The sequence below is a fragment of the Sorghum bicolor genome, chromosome 4 (assembly GCF_000003195.3).
Source record: "Sorghum bicolor cultivar BTx623 chromosome 4, Sorghum_bicolor_NCBIv3, whole genome shotgun sequence".
In the NCBI taxonomy this organism is placed as follows: domain Eukaryota; kingdom Viridiplantae; phylum Streptophyta; class Magnoliopsida; order Poales; family Poaceae; genus Sorghum; species Sorghum bicolor.
In genome coordinates, this window is record NC_012873.2 from 66,262,210 (window position 1) to 66,284,131 (window position 21,922).

Below are 21,922 nucleotides of genomic sequence, written 5' to 3' on the forward strand. Positions count from 1 at the left end.
TACTAGTGATCATGCTGGCGAATGTTAGACGTCACTACCATACAGTAAGCCAGCAGCCACTAAGGTGATGTATGAATCATTTGTATCTGCCGCGTTTTACCTTTATACAAGAGATACCCTGCCCCTTTTCGTGTACACCCAGGAGCTCCACTTTGGCAGTCTGCTACTCTGCTTCTTCCACTCCTGAAACTGAGCCTGCAGGTGCTGGCAACGCGTTGCCTGCTGGAGTCCTTATCCAATCAGTGAAGGCACTAAAACTCGCAAAGCCGTTGGAATCTGCGAGCAAGGTCATGCACATCTTGTTGGGCGAAGTTAATACAGCCTGAAAGATATGGAATCTGTGTAAGCAAGAGCATTCATGCCTTGTTAGCTGTTACTAGCTTCCTTTCCATATATCAGATGCGTATAAAAGCTGATGAAGCCACTGATGATTCTGCTGATCTAGACATTGTTGGCAGGCAACAGGAGTCGATCTCTTAGACGATGACTTTGCACCTAACTGCTTACCCCTTGGGACTTGCTTGTTTAGGCCCGGGCCGGTTTACCACACCTAGAGCTAGGCAGCTAGCTGCAGCTGCTGCTCCTGCGGTCCTGCCCTGCTCGGTTGCCATCTTGGCATGTTGATTGCTGGTGAGTTGCCACTGCTGTGCCTGCATCCGTCCATTACGGGCCACCGGCTCTCGTGGGGTTCATGTAACTTTCCATTGACATCTTTGCAGCTGCTCTTTTTAGCTGGCCTGAACTGTCCACCGTCCCAGTAGTCCCTCCGATCACAACTGCTTCGCACAGAGCCCGCTAACAAGGTGCGTACAAGTCCCTCCTGCTCTCTCTTCTCCCTTTCACTTTATGTGCCTGCAAGAGCAAGCCCCCGTTTGAGTAGTGAGCGCTGCTTCCTTTGCCCAGTCGCGGCAATGGCAAAACCACCCGGTATGTGCAGCGGCAGCACTAGTGTTAGTGTAGCCTGGTGGTGACACGGCAACAGCTTTGCGAAAACATTCACTTGCTAGGTTTGCAAGCAAGCAAGCCGCGCTTATGGACGCTAGTGCCGATTTGGTGTAGACCATAAAGGCTAAAGGCTAAGGCTCTTGTGGAAACTTAATCGTGTAAGGTCGCTAGGTTCGGTGCGGTGGTGATATTATCTGGCTATATCAAAGAGATCGGGTAAGATCGTTTATTCTGCTAGAGGAATTCAGAGCATGCTTTTAGCAATCCACATAATCGTCTTTTATCGAGATATCTATTCAGCCAACAAATCAAGATCTGTCGATGATTTATATCCGAAACCCAAATTCTTCATAATACAGTACGAGTTGGCAAGCTTTAGTCAGCATCACAGTGCAACAAGAAGCTTTAGGCAGTAATAATCTTCAAGTGAAAAAACGAGCGAAGAACTCACTGTGGGACAAGGGGAAATAGGGTACGGGGGGAGAGAGTTTGTCGCTGACATTAGGCTCTCATTTCTCCCTAACAGCAAAACAGCGTACATTGCAGTGGTTGGGGGGTGGTCGCAGCTTCTGCTGGGGCGCCCCGGCCGTGCCGTTGCTTCGAGGGCGTTCGTCCGGTCACTCATCACAAGCACTTAATCCATCTCCACATATTAATTCATGTGTCTGCAAGCAGCGATTTCCCTTCCCTTTTTCCATTTTGTTATGATACTATAAAAATAAAGAAATGTACAACATGATTTCATTAGCCCATCCGGTGGACAAGGAGCAATCAAGTCATCAAGGAAAGTATAAAAGGGAAAGGAGAAGAGGAGGTGGAAAGTGAAAACCGTACCTCTGATTTGGTTAATTTCCGGCTTTTGTGATTTTAACCTCTGATTACTGAACTTTTGCATTTATTACTGTTTTGTTTGTTTTTATATAGGAAAAGAATTCCTCATTTATTTTACCCCCCCTCCTCTCCTACGCGGAAACAAAAGCTCCTCCCCCGTCGCTTTCTCAGGGAACCGCGAGCTCCGTGCCTCCGTCGTGACAAATTCTCTCCTCGTCTTCCCCACCTCCTCGTGCTCCCTCCCTCCCCTCCTTCCCTCCCTCCGCACCGCTCCCTCCAGTCTTTCCCGCCGGATCCCTACCCCACAAAATCCGATTGGTGAGGGCTTGCTGCGTTCAGGCACGGGCGGCGGCGGCGTGCGGCGGTTCTCCGGCGCCGAGGTGACCAGAGGTCAGGATCGCATCGTTTCTCTTTAAATTTTGGTCTCTGGACGGCGGCATTTGTCGCTGCCTCGCCGAATGGTTTCCAGGGATCGAAGCTGCTTTTGTTTCGATCGCTTGTCGGAACGGTTGGAATTCGCGAGAGCTCGCGGGATGTCGTGCTCAGCGTCAAGAGCTCGAGAACAAAACCGCCATTTTTTTTCTCCACTTCTCCCCGATCGGTTTCAAATTCCAAATCATCTGGGGCGCACCAATTGTTGTTGCTTGCCCTTGGAATCTTCCAACTGCCGAATTATTATTTTTTTTGCCCTGCTTGCGGCTGTATAGAGTTTCTGACTTTGGCCTTAGTGAAAGAACCACGGAGCAAAACGCTCGAACGCGACTCTCTCCCTATCTGCGTTGAAGAATTCGGAGAGCCGGAAAGAGAATTTTGCGCCAATTTTCTTTTCTTTTCTTTTCTTTTTTTGGCCATTTTGCTCCGCGGCGACGGCGAGGAGATGAGACGAGGCCCCGCCATCTGCCGCGCTCTGGCTAGCCGTTGGAGTCGCACCAACGGGCACATTTCCTCCTGGCCCAGGAGCGCCTTCACCGGAGGTGATATATAAATAAATATAAATAAACAAATAAAAATGTCATCTTTTACCTCGCCCATCCTTTCTACCGCAAAGAAAAAGTTGGTTCCTCTCACCCCCAGTTGCATTAGTTTATTATGCTCCACTACAGGAGCAGGCAACCACAAGAGGCAAGAGCGACGGTACTTTTAACGGGGACTTGCCTGTACTAATCATCATAATTAAGCCACTAGTTAGTCGTCCTCGTCCCTAACCGCGGTGGCCTGGGCGACCGGGCAGCGGGCACCCCTCCTCCACCACCATTTAATCCGCTTCTTGTTTCTCTCTCTCTCTCTTCCCCCATCTCTGGCAGCTTGGCTTCGCCATTACTTGGCTTGCAGGAGCTGGCCGTGGAGTTCCCGTGAGGTGGAGACCAAGCCATGACTGACTCGCTCGCCCCTACCCGCACCCGAAAGAGACGCTTCGATTCCTATGCATAAATAGGAAAAAGGAGAGGAGGAATTCGAGAAAATCACCCGCCTCTCTTCCTTTCTTCATCGCCCTCGCCCTGCCCTTTCTTTTTCTCCTCTTCACCTACCGAATCCCGTTGCCGGGGTCCTCGATCTGGTTCGCTTGCTGCGTGATTCCGAGCCTCTGAATTGTCTTGTCGTGCCACATGGATTGTGTGTCCTGACATTGGATTGCTGTTCGTGTTGTTGCTGTGTTGGCAGGTCGGGACGGGCGGTAGATTGGTGGTGGCTTCGTGGCGCTATCAATGCTGGTGGATTTGAGCCGGGGCGGTGGGTGCGCGGATGGACGCCTGCGAAATCCGAGCGCCCGAGGCAGTGCTGCTCCGGAAATCTGACCTGCCGGCGGAGAAGAATTACAGTAACGGCCATGCTGATGCCGCGGTGAAGCGCAAGGTAGCCGCGATGCCAGCAGCGGCACCTACTACTCCGAGGAGGCACCCGTCGCCGAATGCCGGCGGTCGGGCGTCGTCCCCGACGCCGGCTGGGTCACAGGCGAAGAGGTCCCAGTCTACCGAACGGCGGCCGGCGACTCCGTCGAGGGCGTCTTCCGGCGGTTCGCGGCCGACTACCCCGTCCAGGATCTCTGCCCCGGCGTCGCCATCGTCTGCGCCTTCCAGCCCGTCCTCCTCGTCCTCCAGCTCGTCGACGCCCGTGCGTGATGCCGTTTCAGAAACGCAAAGCGCTCCGAGGAGGTTGTCGGCTGGTCGGGCTCCTGATGGGTTGTGGCCTTCAATGCGGAATCTGTCTTCTTCTTTCCAGCTCGAATCAAAGGGGAAAAGGATTTCTAGTAGCTCTTCTGCAGATCAGGCCAAGGCAAGGGATGCAGCACCAGCTGATAGGAAGAGGAGCCCATTGAGAGGGAGAGCTACCCCTGAGCAATCGGAGAATCCACATGCCAAGGTGATTGATCATCATCGCTGGCCTGCTATGATGGGGGGCAGGGTGTCTGCAAGCGCAATGTCCAAGAGCATGGATGTCACTGATAAGATCAGCAGGTCTACTCTTCCATCAGTTCCGTCACGTGGTCTTTCACCGAAGCGAACAACAATGTCATCCGCTGCAAATACCTTGTCAAGAAGTATTGATCTTGCTGATAAAATTGACCGGCTGGTCTCTTCGTCAGTGTCATCACAAGGGGGATCACCAAAAAAGTCACCTTCCAATGGTGCAGATGATGTGCCCAAAAAGGTCGGTGTTCGTAAAGATCTCAAACTTTCATCCTTGGCAATTTCATCAAGAAGGGTGTCACCAATAACAACAGCTGCATCAGATGGCACTAGGACCCTATCAGAAAGCATGGATCTTACTGAAAAGGATAACAGTACACTCTCCTCGTCGGTTTCATCACCCAGCATTTCACCAAGTGCATCATTATCAAGTGTGTCTAATGCTGCATCACAGACTACTACAAAATCATCAGAGAGATTAATTGGACTGTCTTCATCGAGAGGACTTTCACCTAGAAGAACAACTTCTGGTGGCATTGCTGCTTTAATGAAAAGTGTTGATTTTCAGCCTGAAAAAGATAGGAGACCAGCTTCATCAAGAGGGGTTTCGCCAAGAAGGCGATTTGCCTCTGATGGTGTTAATGATATTGTGAAAAATATGGATTTTGCTGAAAAGGATACCACAGTAGTCAGCCCGTCAATTCCATCTCGAGGGGTTTCTCCAAGGAGAAGACTTGCCTCTGATGGTGTTGATACTATATCAAGGAGCTCAGAGTTTTCTGGAAAGGATAACAGGCCATCCACCTCATCTTCCACATCACGTGGGATGTCTCCACGAAGAAGGCTTGCTTCTGATGGCATAACTGCTGTAACCAACGGCGTGGACTTCGGTGATAATGCTAACAGACCATCAACCTCTTCAGCAGTATCACGAGGGATTTCACCAAGACTTCAATTAGCCTCTGATGGTGTTGGCACTGTATCAAAAGGCACAGGTCTTGCTGATGAACTGGACAGGCCATCAACCTCATATGCAACACCGCGAGGTATGTCGCCACGACGCAGGGTTGCATCTGATGCCAGCAATGCCACTTCAGAAAGGATCAAGTTCACCGAAAAGGATTCTGGAACTGTGTCCTCTTCAGTTGCACCTAGAGGGGTCTCAACATTAAGACGACTTGCCTCTGATGGTGTTGAAACTATATCAAAAAGTATGGATCTCATTGAGAAAGATACTAGACCTACTACCTCATCAGCTGCATCACGAGGGCTTTCACCAAGAAGGCGACTTTCCTCAGATGGTGTCAATGTGATTCCAAAGAGCATGGATCTTGTTGAAAACAATAACAAACTTGTCACCATGTCAGCTGCAGCACGAGGGGTTTCACCAAGAAGACGGCTCGCCTCAGATGGTGTCAATGTGATATCAAAGAGTATTGATTTTGTTGAAAACAGCAACAAACCCTTAGCCATGTCAGCTGCAGCACGAGGGGCTTCACCAAGAAGACGGCTCTCCTCTGATGGTATGGAATCTATATCAAAGAGCACAAACATTACTGAAAAAAGTATCAGACCTTCAACATCGTCAATGTCATCACGAGGGATGTCACCAAGAAGACGGCTGGCCTCTGATGGTATCAATGCTGTATTGAACACAGAATTTGCTGACAAGAACTGTAGACCATCTTTCTCATCAGCTGCTTTACGAGGGGTTTCTCCCAGAAGCAGGTCTGCCTCTAATACCATATCAACAGGCTTGACTTCTGCGGAAAAAGAAAGCAGACCATCCACAGCATCAAGTGCGTCATGTCAGACTCTGCAGAGCAGTAGGCTTGAATCTGATGGTGTTAATACCTTATCAAAAGATGTGGAGATCTCATCAACTGTATCTGGTTGCACTTCAGACAGTAGACTTGATGGCACTGGTGCTGTAGTAAAAAGCATAGATGTCACTGAGAAACTTGTGTCAACGGAAGATGGTGGTGATGGTGATGATCCAGGAAGAATGGATTCTAGTGACATAGTTACTAGTGCAGTCTCATCATCCCTTGCATCTCAAGAGGTATCACCAAGACCTGTTACTGATGACGTTAAGAATGCATCAGAGAATGTTGATGCAACTCAAAAAGGTAACAGAGCATTATCGGTGAAGGTTCCATTTCGAGGAGCTTCTCCAAGAAGGCGACTTGCATCCGATGGCATTGATACTATAACTAAAAGCATGGATTTTGCTGAGAAAGATAAGAAACCCATGACAGTGTCAGTTCCATCACGTGGGATGTCACCAAGAAGAACAGCGAGATCTGACAGTGCTAATATAATGTCAAAAAGTATGGATTTTGCTGATAAATGTAACGGACCAATATCTTCGATGGTTCCTTCACGAGTGTTTTCTACAAGAAGAGTATTAGGACCAGATGGTGCTAATGCCATGTCAAGAAGCATGGATCTAACTGATAAAATTAGACAGCAAATATCTTCAGCTGTGCAATCATCCAGAGCTTCACCAAGGAAAATGCTTCTTGCTTATAACAGAATAAAAGGCCCTGAAGTTTTATCAGGTGATGTTGAGAGCCCTGCTTCTGCTGATGGAAGTGAAAGTCAAGAGGAGAATGCCAGTTCAAGTCCAGATGCACCTTCAAATAATTCAGAAAAATCTACACCTCCAAAGCAGCTAGCTAGGAGATCACCTTCGCCATCACGTATTTTAATACGCCCTTCATCACCATCCAATGCTTCATCGACACCATCATTTGCCTCTAGGAGATTACCAAGCCCATCAAGGACTAGACCCTCAACACCTGTCTCACCATGTAGTTCTGCCAGATCTGATTCAGCCTCTTCAATTCTTAGCTACATTGGTGATGCTACAAGAGGGAAGAAGAGCCCAGCTCACATGGAAGATGCCCATCAGTTGCGCCTCCTGCATAATAGGAACTTACAATGGCGTTTTACCAATTCTTATGTTGATGAAATGCTGTCAATTCAGAAAATAAATGCTGAGGTAAATTCCATATCAATACTTCTCCCTGTTAACTTTCTGATAGTATTGGTGCTGAACTCCCCATCCATCTTAGATCTAGATTTTGCCATCACCTGTTAGGGAGGGGGAGAAAAAATGTTTTTTTATATACCCAAACTCTTTTTTATTTTTTATTTTCATTCTGTTGTATCCTTGTTCATATATGTGTGCAGTATCAGCCATTTATCTTATATTATATTGAGGAAGTGGAAGAAAATAGCTGTTTATCTTATATTGAGGAAGTTGAAGAAAATGGAATAAATGTATTGTGCAAACCTAAAATCTTCTTATGCTGGGTTACCTCATTCCAAGATACTTTTGTTCTTTATTTCCCTAATTCTAATATGTGGTCAATCCATAAGTACCATGACTTTATTGCTTACTTTATTTATTCATTTGAAGCAGACTATGTTGTACAGCGTATGGGATGCTAACTCAAGGATGTGTGACTCTATGGTTATGAAAAGGAGCTATGTACAAAGACTAAGGCAAGAGGTCAAATTGGGAATAGTGTTGAAGGAGCAAGTAAGTTCTGTTGATTTTTTACATATATTTGATCATCATGATCATGCATGCCCTCACTTGGATTTGATGGTTACATTAAGATATTCAAGCTGAATGTAGGATACATAGAATAACTTAAGATGCAATTTAATGTTTAAATGATTACTTGAGTACTAACATTCAAACATATTCATGTTCATTAAGTCGCTGCAGAGGCACAAGAAGATATTCATATCTTTATCCAATCTCTTTGATAAATATAACTATATAAGAGAACAAAAGTATTTTTTTCTTACCATGTTTTTTTAGTTTAGATATTTTGTCCCAAAGATGTTCTGATTTGTTTGTGGAGATACGTTCCTTATAAGTGAGCTACCAGCACCTTTTGGAATCCCTTTATGCTAATATGTTCAATAAATCTTCTTGAACCATTTTTCTTGAAAAATGCATGTACTAGTCTTGTTACTGAACATTGATTGTTGCATCATGTAGATGGATTACCTTGATCACTGGGCAGCGCTGCAAACAGAGCATTCTTCTTCTTTATCCAGCGCCACTGAAGCTCTTAAAGCAAGCACATTGCGCCTTCCAGTTTCAGGAGGAGCTAAGGTATCCAAAATTCTCTCTTTTTTTTTTAAAAAAAAAAGTAGATTTAATGTAGTAGTCTTGAAATTAGGGTAAATACTTGAGAACCATGACACCTGGGAAAGTTACAAGTTATTACATGCTAAATAAGTTCTCAACATCTCATTGAGAACTCCTTTTTACTCTTTTAGCAAAATGCGAAAGTCATGGTTATTCTGTTGTTATGTTCTCTCTTGCAGGCTGATGTACATACTGTTAAGAATGCTGTCAGTTCAGCAGTTGACATTATGCAAGCAATGGGGTCATCCGTTTGCCATTTGCTATCAAAGGTTAGTTATGAAGGTCCTTTTATTTCTACAACTATTGCTGCGTAACAGCTCTACCATCACCCTGGTAGTTTTGATTGTGATTTGTGCTTTGATACAGTGTGTAGACTGGTCTATTAATTTTTAATACCTTCAACAACCACAGCAAAGCCTTCTAGTCCTAAGCAAGTTGGGGTAGTATAGAGTTGAAACCCATCGTGAACCACCAACAAAGAGGGAAAAGAAAGAGAAAAAAGAAATAAATTTATATGAGTGAACATATTTATAACACATCAATAATAAGGATGTTTTTTTGGGGATCCAGAGCCTGTTCGTGGTAGTGGCACGCAAAAGATGACCTATTTTGGTTATTAGACATTCACGGTTAGGAAAAATGACCTTCAGGTCTAACCATTGACTTCTGTTCTGCAGTTACAGGCTTCACACTCTCTGGTTACAGAACTTTCAGCTGTTGCTGCTAAAGAAAGTACCTTACTCAATGAGTACAGAGAACTCTTGGCAACAGCAGCATCACTACAGGTACAATCTTTGGTTTTTTATTTGCAATGTCGTTTTTATTTCTTTTGTTCTTGTGGGCTTATCAAGGATACAGAAAAAAAGGCATGACATTTAAATTGAGATAAGTGCCTGTGGAGAAAGATTATGTTATATGGCCACAAATGAGTACATTGGGCTAGAAACGATAATTTTCTGTTAAAAAACATAATATTGTGGCTATCTGTCCCTGACAATGTTTTCATCTGGTTACTGGGATCCACTAGAATGAATGTTACCCAATTTCGGGGGCATCCTGTCTTTTTGTAGCTAATATTTGTTGAGCAGATGATTACATCTGTCTACTATTTCGCTACCATCTACAAAAATATCACATATTGTTTTTCTTCCATCTGGCTATAATTTGCATGTTTGCTTTTCTATATGAACAATTCTGAAGCCACAGCCCTACTATAAAACGAGTTACTTCTGAGTTCCATGCGTCAAGCTGCAATCATAATAGATGTTTTGAGTATAAAAAAAACAGCGTGGTTTGATGCTCGGTTTGAATTAATAGCCATCTTCCTCTGAACAGGTCCAAGAGTCCAGCCTAAGGACACAGCTCATACAACAAACAGAGTGAACAGGTTAAGGTCCTGTATTTTTAACTAGGAAGATAGAGGTAAACACCATTCATTAGTTTCAGTGACTGCGGTGCATATGTGTATCTTTGATGTCGTTTTGTTTTTCTCTCTCTTCCTTTTTTCACTTATTAGCTAGCCCATATTTCTTTTCATTTCTACTCCCCCATGTTCTTTTCTGTTCGAACAACTTACATGGAAGAGAAGGGAAGCAACACGAAATCATGGATTTACTCCATGACAGAGCTGCCAATGTGGTCGTTTATTGCATCCTACACCAATGTGCCAAAAACTGAAAGCTTTGTTGTAACTTGTAAATCTTAGCAGTTATGTGTCCTTCAGTGTAATGCCTTTAGATGTGCATCTTTCTTAGATCGCCATCACCTTAGAATTAGACTCCAGTTAACAGATTACTTACTATTAGTGCTGGTCCCAAATCCAAGCAAGGGGCAACCAGAAACTTCTAACCGACACTACAGAGTAGTTGACAGGTTTCCAATACTGACTTCGTTGCTAACACTTGTAAGTATTTTATGTCCTGTCAGGAGAAATACCATGTTTTGTTCTTCTCCACTTACTCTGATGGAAACATATTTCCTTTTCATGCCGTGTTGTTGGCATACAGCAAGTTGTTTTCGCCATTGCATTCATTTGCATGTGCTGTGCTGCTGCACATGCAAGAATGTGAGCTTTGTGGTCTCCTCCAGTGCATGGATGAATTGTGCATCGCATGCACATCCTGATGTCGATAGCTGAACTGAATATAATTTGGTCCCTAGAGAATGGGACTGGTTTAGGCCTCACGGCATCATGGTGGGTTGCTTAGGCTGATGGCTAGATGCCTAGATCCTATTAATTTTCAGCCACCCTTTATTAGAGTTTGGAGGCGTGGGGCGCATGATGAGATAGCAGCACATCTTCATGCTTTCTTTTATTTCTGGGAGGACGTTTTCATCTTTTGACTTTGGCTGTATATTTTACTGTATTGATCATTCACTTTTTTGGTGCACTTGTACATGTCCATAAAAAAAATACCATTCTTGCTTTTCGATGAGTCAATGGATCTCAAGCTTTTACGTCAAAAAAAGGATCTCAAGCTTAATTAAATATATAAAAATACTAATATTTATGATGTATAATAAATATATATAATTGAATGGATTTTAATATTTTATAGATCTATTTTTAATTAAAAAAATGACAATCCCAACCTACAATAACATTCTTCTGGGGCTGGAGATAGTAGTGTAATAGACTGAGCATCTCCAACGACTCCCAAAACACGTTGCCAGGACCAGTTTTTTCACGAAGCTCAATAAAATGTCATCCTTTACTTCGAAAAAAAAAAAACATGCCAGGTTCAACTTCAGGTTTCTGTCCGAATCCACGAAATCGCGCCAGTGCCCGCCATAATCCATCGCGCGCGAGCCGCGAGGTATTTCGCGACTTCCATCGTCCTCACGCGGCTTTGCTCGCGGCACGCCTGGTCTGCTGCCTCGCCTCTCGCCGCCGGCCGCGATCGGTTCGCAAAATCGCAACTACCTAACCGTAACCGGGAAGGCCGATGTTCTGGAACCTGAACGATGTATCCCTTGAGCCCTTACCGGCGAGCCCCGAGCTCGGCCGTTGGCTCTGCCACGGCGAGCGATGGCGGCAGCAAGGGCAGGAGCACACGCGGCGGCTTCAAGACGTCGGCGTCCTTGGGCAGCGCCACGGCCAGGTCGGGCTCACATGAGGAAGTGCAGGTGAATGGGCGCTGGGCACAGTGTTGCTGTGCACAACTGCACATTTCTACTGCCAAAATGGTTTTGAATCAGCAACAGAAAACGTTGTTGTGTAGAGAACATTAGGTTCAGGTGGTAAAAGAAAGATAAACTTTTTTTTATACAGACAACTCTTCCAGAACACATGCTAGCCTCTTACAGGCGAAGGTCTAAAACTCGCAATAACATGTGTACTTGTCAAATAGATACATTTCGGCTTTCTCCTCTACAAGAAGTTAAAGAAAAAAAAAACGATTGGAATGAGGCAAAAACAAAAAATAAGTGCCAACTGCAAGCCCACCGCGCTTGGCGATAGTATCAAAATGTCTTTGCTATCAATTACTTTATTATTGGTTCCAGATCCAACCTCTTTGTCGCAATCCATTTGTGCAAGGCGTGGGGATTTCTAGTTCCCTGGTGGCCAGGTATCATCCTTCAATGCTAATATGTTGGACCTTTGGAGGACACCATCAAGCCTTATTTGTCAGACGCCTTGGCGCCTAACAAATTGCCTGTGCAGATGAAGTTTAACAGATAATAATTGTTCTACAACAGCACCAGCCTTGTATTTACGAGAACTGCAATTCTACAGCAACTGTACCTGCGTGATACTGGAAAGTACATATATACTCAGGAACAAGAAACAAGGGATATGGAGTAAAGATAGTATTGTCTTCGAGATTTTGAGTGTATGATACCTGTTTCAATCTGAGCAAGGCACCTTGGCCTTTAGAGTTCAAATCAAACATTTGCTGAGACTTCTGCCTCAGGCTCCATACTTTCCTCCAGCAGTTGTGTCAGAGGTTCATCACTGTCCTCTTCTGGTTCATCACTGTCTGATTGGTCTCTCTCTTCTTTCACGGTACCCTTTTTGTTCAATTCATCCTGTTCTTTCTGTATAGCTATCTTATTGGGAACTAGAACCAAATATATATTCCTCTCCGCGAAATTTTTACTTTCTTCTGTCGCTAGCTGAAGTATGACAACAAAACTTAAAACTTGCAACTAGATGATTCTAACAACAGGGAAAATAGGTATGATGGCCAAATATTGCAAACAAAGACATTTGCACTGAAGATGAATTGATTGCAAAATGAAAACCTAAAACAGATTTAGGACCAAATTACCTCACCAACATCATTTTGGAATCTTCTAAGAAGTTCGATAGCTTCTTTTTTATACAAGTTTTCCCGTCCTTTCAAGTTCACAATTATCTTAACCTGAAAAAGGCAGTCTCAAACAATAAGTTATACTACAAAATACACAGTCACGTGCTTGCACAAACAGCATTCTCATCACCTTGTCTCCAGCTTTAAGAAACTTTTTTGCAGCTTTAAGCCTCACGCTGTAATCATGGATGTCAATGTTGTATCTGGCAGGCAAATACATACAGAATTCAACACCAACTTATTAAGGTATAAAGAGCTAAACACACATGTCTATTGTAATTTAGGAGCCTTATGATGCCACAAACAAATCAATAACTTATTAAACAATTACCAGAAATAGATCATGCCAACACCAATCAATCTATAGATGAAATTTTGCATTTCCAATATGGCAAATAGTTCAAGCCAGCTCTAGCTAAGTCAGCCTCAAAAGTTTTCTTCTTACATGCTAGAAGTTACTTAGCTATGCAAGGTGGAAGCAAAGACCTATCGTTCTGGTCTATAATAAAAAGTTCCAGAAAATGCAGCACTTTAGATGTAAGGGTCAATAATCAATGTAACTGAAACAAAAGTCAAACTGAGATGATTCATACCCCATTTTCAACTCCTTCAAGCCCATGCGTTTCGCTGCAAGGAATAAACAAAATAAACATCAAACTCAATGCCTTTGAATCTTTATCAACAAAGACGACAGGAAAAGAAAGGTTCAATAAGCATACCGACAGATCTCTTCTGCTGAATCTTTTTCTTCTTCTGTTGTTCATACCTATGTTTTCTGTACAAAACCAACAAAAATGCATTCATATGATCCTAACATGAAGAAGTCTGAATCAGATAAACCATGTGACTATACAAACTTTTTTTTCTGAAAGCATTTAAACCATAGGTTGTTGTGGACATACTTGTAATCTCTCTCCTCAAAGAGTCGAAGTACTGGGGGATCTCCATCTAATGATAATATTGCCTGAAATTAGAAAAAATATCAGCAATCCTAATTGGTGTACATTACTACTGCACTAATAACAAGTGTCATCTGATGAATATCTGGTTTAAGGTAGGCATATGTCCTGTTTATCAAGGTAGTTTGCAAAGCTGTTCATGCGTCTGCAGATATTGCACCGAGCAGGGAATAAAAACTATCGTGTTCAATTTGTTGCTCCAGTAGCAAGTAACTAGTGGTTAGGGCCAGAGTTTTTAGCCATTGCATGACAACTCACGACTGCTACAATAATCATTGCATTACCAAAGTATTTGTTCTCCTATTTCAGAACTTGGAAGCACAGGTGGACTACTCTATTATTCAAATTGGTAGTGAACAGTCCTCTCCTATTTCAGAACTTGGAAGCCCAGGTGGACTATTATTCAAATTTGGTAGTGAACAGTCCTCAGTTACTCTCTGTACAGTGTACAGCATTATGCTGAAATTTAGTGGGGCTACATTGTTGTGGTGGCTGCTATGCAGGAAGAGAATACCGAAGCCGATCTGCAGGGGTTTTGATTCGCTCTTCTTCCTCGTTGGATGGTTGATATGGAAGTTGCGGAACGCAAGGACCTTCAATGGTGTTGCAACTCCGCCGGCACAAATGGACTGGAAGATCCAGGAGGAGGTTGACAATTGGTGCCTTGCTGGCTTTCGGAAGTTGCGGGTGCTCATAGCGTTCTCTTGAACGGCCGACCCCTTAGTCGCTCAGTTTGTATCCATGTAATCACAACTTCTTGTTTTGATTGGGCTATGTGGCTTCAGTAACTTCGGATTACCGTGGCAACTTTGTGTTGTAATAAACTCTCTTTTTCTTAATGAAAAACATGCTAAGGCACGATCGCGAAAAAAAAAATTATGCTGAAATGTATGTTTTCAGAGAAAAAGAGGCGTACCAGTATAAGATCGTTATCGTCTGCAATTTTAACTGCCTCACTTACAGATACTACACCAACCTATAGGAAAACAGTGAAGTGGAATGGCCAGATAAACAGATAATGGACCAACTGCACAATAATGAAATTGAAAATGAGCGAAGCAGCATAATTATAGACGAGAATTACCATTCTTTTCTGTTCATCCAAGAGCCTTACAGTCGATGACCTAACAAAGAGAAGCACCACGCAACGTGAAGCAGCAGGTAATATAGATTTACAGCGACGGCTCAATAAAAAAAAAATCTAAGGCACGCGAGAGAGACGTACTCGATGCGTTCAATGTCAAGGGCGGGGTCGTAGTCAGGGTCGGGCCCGCGGTCCCTTCTCCCCCAGCCCCCGCCGCCGCCGAGGCCTTCCTCATCCTCCTCCTCCTCCTCCTCGCCCTCATACGAGGGCGAGTACCGCGCGACCACCACGAGCCTCGCCGGCGGCGCCCGCGCCCACGGCCTCGCCGGGAACCGCGCCGACGAGGAGGGGCCCGGGGCGTGGAAGGCAGCGCCGGGACGGCAAGGCACGCGGGACACAGCCGGCGCGAGGGCGAAGCCTGCGGCGACGCCGACCATGGCCGGCGGTGGTCGGGCACGGGCACGGGCACGGGCACGGCGGCAGGCCTTATCTGGTTCGGGGGTTTTGCCGCCGGAAGCGAAAGAAACGAGTGGAGTGGAGTGAGGAGGATGACCCTTCCGGGGTGGCCGTTTGGGAGACGTGACGTGGGAAATGGAGATGTGGGCCTGGGTGGTGAATCCATTTTGTTGGGCTGAAGCTGGGCCTGAGGATGAGTTCACTTACGTTTTGGGCCAGCAAGGATTTCGTCTCCACTTCAAATTCCATCCAATGGTATAAAAAATCCATATTACAACTTTCGCGAAAGTCCGTAAACTCTAAACCCGAGCAAAACACATCTCTTAACTTTTAAAACCATTTATTTTACCTCATTTTTTCTGTTATAAGCAATTTTGAAGATAGTTTTATCTTTTTCGTTTTCATTTATTTTGGTTGAATAGTTTTAAAACATTATAGTAAATCATAAAAAAAAACATAAAATCAAAAAATCAACTTTGTTGGACTCTATATGAGTATTACTTAGTGAACATATAATATGTTATGTTTTAGTATAAAATGTTTGTTGTAGCTTTAGATTTATACTTTTCTGTAAATAAAGGGAATAATTCATATAGCTGCAATTTTTATGGCCTAATTGTAGTGAATTCTTTGTGGTGGACTTATTATTGTATACTTAAACTGTAATAAAAATTTTATACTCACTGAATCACGTATAACTTAATTATAGATTTTATTTAGGTTTATACTTGTTAAATATAAATAAACTTATAACTAATATACATGATCCAATGAATACAAAAATTTTAATATAGTTCAATCATACAATAATTAACCCACCAAAAAAATTATCACAATTGAACCACACAAACTACAACCATGAATTATTTCAATTAATTATAAAATAATATATATCTAAAGCCATAAAAATGTACTAGAGCATATCATATTTTATGTTCACACTTACTTATGTGCAGGTATACCATATCCGGTGGTACATAAGTTCTTGTTTGCTTAGCTGAAAAGTCACAATTAAAAGTATTTGTTTATTAATTTATTGTGAGAGCAAAACATGGAAGACTGTGCATTTGCCATCGTTTGCAGTCGATACAAATTTCGCTGGCGGTTCCTTATTTCGCCTACACTTCCGGATCGAGATTTGACCTATCCCATCTGTCTTCTCATTTCAGAATCCGTTCTCTGCTGCAATCCTCTAAGGATTTCGATTTCGTATCCGCGTCGAATTTCATCCAATAAACCTGTCTGCTGTGCACAATCCAGTCACGAGGTCCGTTCGCCATCGTTTACAGTTCATATAAATCTCGCTAAGCTCTGGCTCCTGACTTCGTTTGGATTATATTTTTCAGGTTCGAGATTTGTGACATCTAATCTCCTCTGAACTGCTGAATCTCCCCCGATAAAAGAGAGTGTTGGTGAACCAGATATCTGTTGGATCTAGAATGTCGCTGCTGAAGCATCAGAAGCGATCATCGGCTCAATGTTCCTTAATTGCCTGTCGCAGCAGCACCAGCATCAAACGCCGTCGTCGTCCCCTCACAACGCCTCTATCAACTGATGCACCTGGCGCAGCGTCGTCTCCCTGGGCATCAATGAATCAAGAGTTGCTTCGCCTGATTGCCTGGCGTGTGCTGGCCGGCGACTTGCTGGACTACGTCCACTTCCGCGCGGTTTGCACCCACTGGCGGTCGAGCACCGTTTCCCCGCGCGGCCACGGCATCGACGACCCGCGCTTCCACCCGTGTCGCTGGATGATGCTGCCGGAGGGCCATGGCCTGTACCCGGCCCATGGCAAGCTCCGCGGCTACATCCGCTTCTTCAACCTCGACACGGGGAGGTTCGTGCGTGCCAAGCTCCCCGTCTTTCAAGACCACTGCGTCCTCGATTCCGTCAATGGCCTCCTGGTCATGCACCGGGACAAGGACACCGTCGTCCGTCTCTTCCATCCTTTCACCGGTGATGTTGTCGACCTCCCACCGCTTGTGACCCTTATGCCACATATTGTTACCCGTGATCTGCCCGGGGCTTCGCACCCGACGCAACGCTTCCTCTATCTCAGATCAGTCTGCGCTTCCTTCAGTGTTAGTGCGACTGGAGTCATAACTGTCATGCTTGCACTTCATCGGGTGGGGTCTGTAGCCTTTGCTACCAACATGGATCAGCAATGGCACATTTCAACCTGGACATTATGGTGCGATAAGCCCTTGTCGTTCCAAGGCAAACTATACATGGTGCGATTGAATTTAATACCTGAAGAGAGCTCGGAGATATTCCAAGTTGATCCTCCACAGGGGTACGGGGACGACCACCATGTCTCAGGCTTAGGTTTTTCATTGCCAGAACCCAAGTTGATCGCCACAGTTCCAAGTGACAAGCTCGCCAAACCAATCTTCCTAGTAGAATGCGACTCGCAGATCCTTGTGGGTGGCTACACTGATAGATCGCTTTCGCATATGGTGGTTCATAGACTTGCAGGTCTGAAATTGGAAAAGCTGATTCCGTTAAGAAGCATTGGAGATAAGGCTCTGTTCATTAATGATAGGTGTCTATCTGTTTCCTCTAATGGGGCATTGCCTACTGTTGTCAGTGACACCATTGTTCTGCCCAGCATCAAAGATGGGTCACTTGTTGAATACCACCTTAATACTAATACTTGGTCACGGCCTATGGACGGTTGCATCCGATGGGGTCCGGTGTTTGGCCCCTGTAGCCTTATCTATCATATTTACACCTGTTGCCGACGTGAATATTGGTGAGGGGATCAGTATCTCTTTCTCTGTTTTTTTTTCTTCATGTTTGCATTGTTTTTTGGTGTTCTGTTACAAGCTAGGCGATTCTCTCCTTTCACAGGAACAAAGGGCAACTATACAACCGGAGCAAAGCGTGCAAGTGGAGAGCGAAGGGAAAGCGGCAGTGGCGCGTTGGGGTATAGTCTGCCTTGCTTAAATGTTTAAAGTTCCTTTTAGGTTTCCTCTTTTGATGTGCTGGTGCTCAACACATTTGCTGCTAATCTACTTACCACTCATGCTTAGTGCTATTAACTGCTACCCACCACTATTGGTCTTTGTATGATGCTGGTACATTGATATTGTTCTTATCTGAAACCTGCAGAGCTTTTATAGCTTTAGGCCTTGTTTAGTTGATGAAAATTGTTGGGTTTGACTACTGTAGCACTTACGTTTGTATTTGATAATTATTGTCCAATCATGGACTAACTAGGCTCAAAAAATTCATCTCGCAATTTACAGTCAAACTGTGCAATTAGTTATTTTTTTATCTATATTTAATGTATCATGCATTCGTTAAAAGCTTCGATGTTACGGAGAATCTTGAAAAATTTAGAGAAATTTTTTAGAACTAAACAGGGCCTTATTATCACTACTTTCTTCAGATCTTAGGTCATTAGTGTAAGAGTCATGGTTGTTTTATCAGAATATATATATTTTGTCTCTTTTGTGAGTAATATTTGCAAGTAGTGATAATTTCTCATTTTTAAAGATAATGAAACTTTTTTATTTTATTACTTTGAAATGTTTTTGTCATTGTTTTTTAGGCGTTGTGGCGACACGCGGCGCCCTACCCTCTTCACAACGCCTAGGACGTTTATGGCGGATGTCATACACACATTTTAGACGCCATATGATCATCTTAATATATAATGCTACTAAAATTCAGAAGCAAGTCATGTTAATATTGCCAAGTCTTAGCATATAATACCATAATAAATAATGCTACTAGAATGCTAGTGCACAACATAAAGTAGCAAAATAACAAATCTAAATCTCATCATTCAGTAGCAATAAATTAGTCTCTAATAACATAATATAACCTATTGACTAGTGCCGTTAGGGCAAAACAGATATAAGTAGCATAAGTGCAGATCTGATATCTCTAGTCAGTATCATCTAGGGATGATTATTCAAGCAGTTTTCCATCACTCTAGTTACAGTGGTAATTTTCATGCACTACCTTGTATCTCCAAAGCCACCCACTAGATGTTTCTTCAGCCTTTTTATCCCTCCGATAAGTGAGGCACCACACAAGTACATGCCACCATATCTTTGTTTTAAAGGTTTGGTCAATACCCATACTTCGAGCCTGGATCCACAGAGTTTCCCTTCTGAGCTAAATCTGTCCTACGATCATAATTGTTGATGATGGAAGATGGACTTGCCATTGTGCTATCAGTTGGAAAACACAAAAAAACTCTAAGCACTTCCAGTCACCTCTATATAATAAAGCACGAGAGACACGAAAAAAAAAAACAGAGGAAACGGAGGAAGAGGAGGAAAGTAGGGTTTCAGAGGAGACCAGAGAGAAGGCAAGGAGCATATGAGGCGGACGGACAGACGGTCGACAGAGGTAGGCGAGCAGGTGCAGTGCAGAAGGACTCCTGGTTTGAGCAGCCTGGCAGAGATGTAGGGCTGGCTTCGCGGCATGGGTGGACGACCCGTGAACGAAGAGAGGAGCAACCAAGTGGAGCTTGAGGTCCGCCTGCCGCCTTCTTTATTCCTCTCCCTTCGCCCTAACTCGCGGTCGCGGTAAATACCTTGCGGCTTGCGCTCGTGTGGTAGATTTCCTGCGCGAAGGGGACCGTGTTCCCGCACCTTTTCCTTTCCGCGCGGGGCTGCGGTCCTTTTTGGTGCCCTTCCTCTACGACCGTGAATTGACATCCGGCGTCCCCGATAGGTCTGTAGGCATCCGGCCGACACCATTCTTCTCCTAGGGGACACCTAATTTGATTAGACGGATGCCATACTAGTGCAAGTCCTGGCGCCAGCGACGCCCAGTGCCTCTACCATGCCTTATCGTCAGGCGACGCCTCAACAACAATGGTCAAAGGACACTTATATTGTTGACGTGCATTTATTATTAGTTGACATTCAACTACATAGTTCAGTTATACATGCATGGAACACATTGTTTTGATTGCAGCTACAGACTATAGTTTTTCATGTGAAACTTTCCTATGCAATATCATTTTCCGTTTTTGGATGAACGATGTTTCACATTTAAGGGCTCTCATGTTGTTTATTTTCTTGTGTTGTATATTTTATCCACGGTTACTTTTCTGCAGTCGTATATTATTTGTATATATTGACTTGTTTTTTTTTTGTAATTACCCCTTTGACTTATCGAGCATTGTACTTTGATTGATCAGGCGTAAATGATTTACTACGGAGGCCATCATGATTGATTTGTTATTGCTCTTTGTTATTCGAAATGGTATCTTCAAATCTTTACCACAATCAAGGGGCCGGAGAGGAATCTTGCAATCACTTGCTGGATTCCATAATATCATGTAGACAAAGAAGAGCCAGGCTTTTGGATTATGATGAAGTTGTACACTTGTTTATGTGCAAACGTTGCCAACAAATGTGTAATAATTTGGTTTATACCATTTGCTGGTACTTATGCTAGCTTAGTGATATATTTTTAATTATTTTTGCCCTTTTTGTCTCTCATCCTTCCTCTATGATGGATGTGTCTATTGTCGCTCTGGAATGTCCCAAGATCAATGTTTGATATTAATTTTTGATGCATTTCTTTGGCCTTATCTGTTTTTTTTTTTTTTTTGAAGACTTGAGTTATCAGGAAAAATGTTCAAGGTTGGAGTTACTTTGGAAAGCATGGCTATGCTGTTACCATGCGTTTTGAAGTAGTAGACGCCCCTGAAGGTGAAACAACCAGTAAGGCTCAAGGAAGTAATAAACGCCCCGGCCGGCTCAATTGCTTGAGTTGGACAATACAAATAAAATTTTGTTTTATGAAAAAGATAAAATCCGATTTTTGGGGGGGAAAAACCAAGTGTTTGTCTCCTTTTCCTAAAAAGAAGGTGATCATTGACCTTTTTTTTTTGAGGGGAAGTGATCATTAACAGAAATAACAGTTGACAGGCGGCCATGGAGTGGACAACATCACAGGAGGAGGATTATGTGAGCAGCAGACGAAAAGCCCAACCAGGCCCGCTATCGAAAGAAAGCTACCCAAACTGCTGAGCGTTAAGCAAGCCCGTTACAACCGTAGACATGAGGAGGCCTACGTACTCCGGGGCCGGGCTTGCTGTTTGGACTCCAATTCATGTCATGGCATGGCATCTCGGAGATGTACTGCAAGCGAGATATCGATCGTCAATTTACGTTTGGACTCCAGTTCACTCATCAGCCATGCTACGGTTGGAGAAGCAATCAAAATTTTTCTACAACATATTACTGTTATGGAAGTAGACCTGCAATTAAGGTATCCTCAGCTCCTGACTATATAATAAGTAAACCAAGAAGATTTAGCATGCAAATCTCAGCTGGATATACTTCCATTCCATCGTTCTATGTTTATTCAGACTCCTGTTAGTTACACGTACTCCCTCCGTCCCAAAATAAGTGTCGTTTTCGTTTCCCGAGAAATAACTTTAACTAAATATATAGTAAAAAATATTAATATTTATAGTACATAATTAGTATCATTGGAAAGATCTTTAAGTCTAGTTTTTTAATAAATTTATTTAGAGATATAAATATTACATATATTTTCTACAAATCGAGTCAAACTTGTGCCACAAAAACAAACGACACTCTTTTTGGGACGGAGGGAGTACGCTTGAAAACTACCATGTCGGTGTGCCAATCAACGTCGTGTCAGACATAGATCAGATCTTGGAAGGGACAAGCATTAGAGCAAGTATTATAGTGGGCTGTAAGCTGGCTAAATGCTGAGGTGGAGGAGAGAAGGGAGGAGAGAGAGGAAAAGCAGGCTGTAAC

The 21,922-nt window shown here is 43.7% G+C and overlaps 2 protein-coding genes and 1 long non-coding RNA gene across 5 annotated transcripts; 2 read left to right on the forward strand and 1 right to left on the reverse strand.

The window, feature by feature from the left end:
• Positions 471-10,309, forward strand: LOC8081978 (flocculation protein FLO11). 2 transcript variants are annotated; one of them, XM_021459011.1, is made up of 8 exons: positions 471-630; positions 720-803; positions 3,439-7,188; positions 7,612-7,731; positions 8,203-8,319; positions 8,535-8,624; positions 9,033-9,140; positions 9,691-10,309. In XM_021459011.1, exons 3-8 carry the CDS (start codon positions 3,520-3,522, stop codon positions 9,736-9,738), a joined length of 4,152 nt encoding a protein of 1,383 aa, XP_021314686.1. In that variant the 5' UTR covers positions 471-630; positions 720-803; positions 3,439-3,519; the 3' UTR covers positions 9,739-10,309. The 2 variants fall into 2 exon arrangements, with proteins under 2 accessions (XP_021314686.1, XP_021314685.1); XM_021459010.1 differs by lacking the exons at positions 471-630; positions 720-803 and adding an exon at positions 2,973-3,334.
• Positions 11,592-15,259, reverse strand: LOC8082736 (translation initiation factor IF3-4, chloroplastic). Of its 2 annotated transcripts, XR_002452167.1 has the most exons (11): positions 14,853-15,259; positions 14,712-14,751; positions 14,544-14,603; positions 13,571-13,632; positions 13,388-13,443; positions 13,262-13,295; positions 12,799-12,871; positions 12,627-12,719; positions 12,198-12,471; positions 12,101-12,110; positions 11,592-12,011 (listed from the first exon to the last, which is right to left on the reverse strand). XR_002452167.1 is itself a non-coding variant. In XM_002454649.2 (10 exons), exons 1-9 carry the CDS (start codon positions 15,146-15,148, stop codon positions 12,241-12,243), a joined length of 945 nt encoding a protein of 314 aa, XP_002454694.1. In that variant the 5' UTR covers positions 15,149-15,259; the 3' UTR covers positions 11,592-12,110; positions 12,198-12,240. The 2 variants fall into 2 exon arrangements, 1 of the variants encoding a protein (XP_002454694.1); XM_002454649.2 differs by having other exon boundaries at positions 11,592-12,110.
• Positions 17,621-20,629, forward strand: LOC8081979. The gene is made up of 3 exons (XR_002452807.1): positions 17,621-17,916; positions 18,015-18,090; positions 20,326-20,629. It is a non-coding gene; the product is annotated as an uncharacterized LOC8081979 (long non-coding RNA).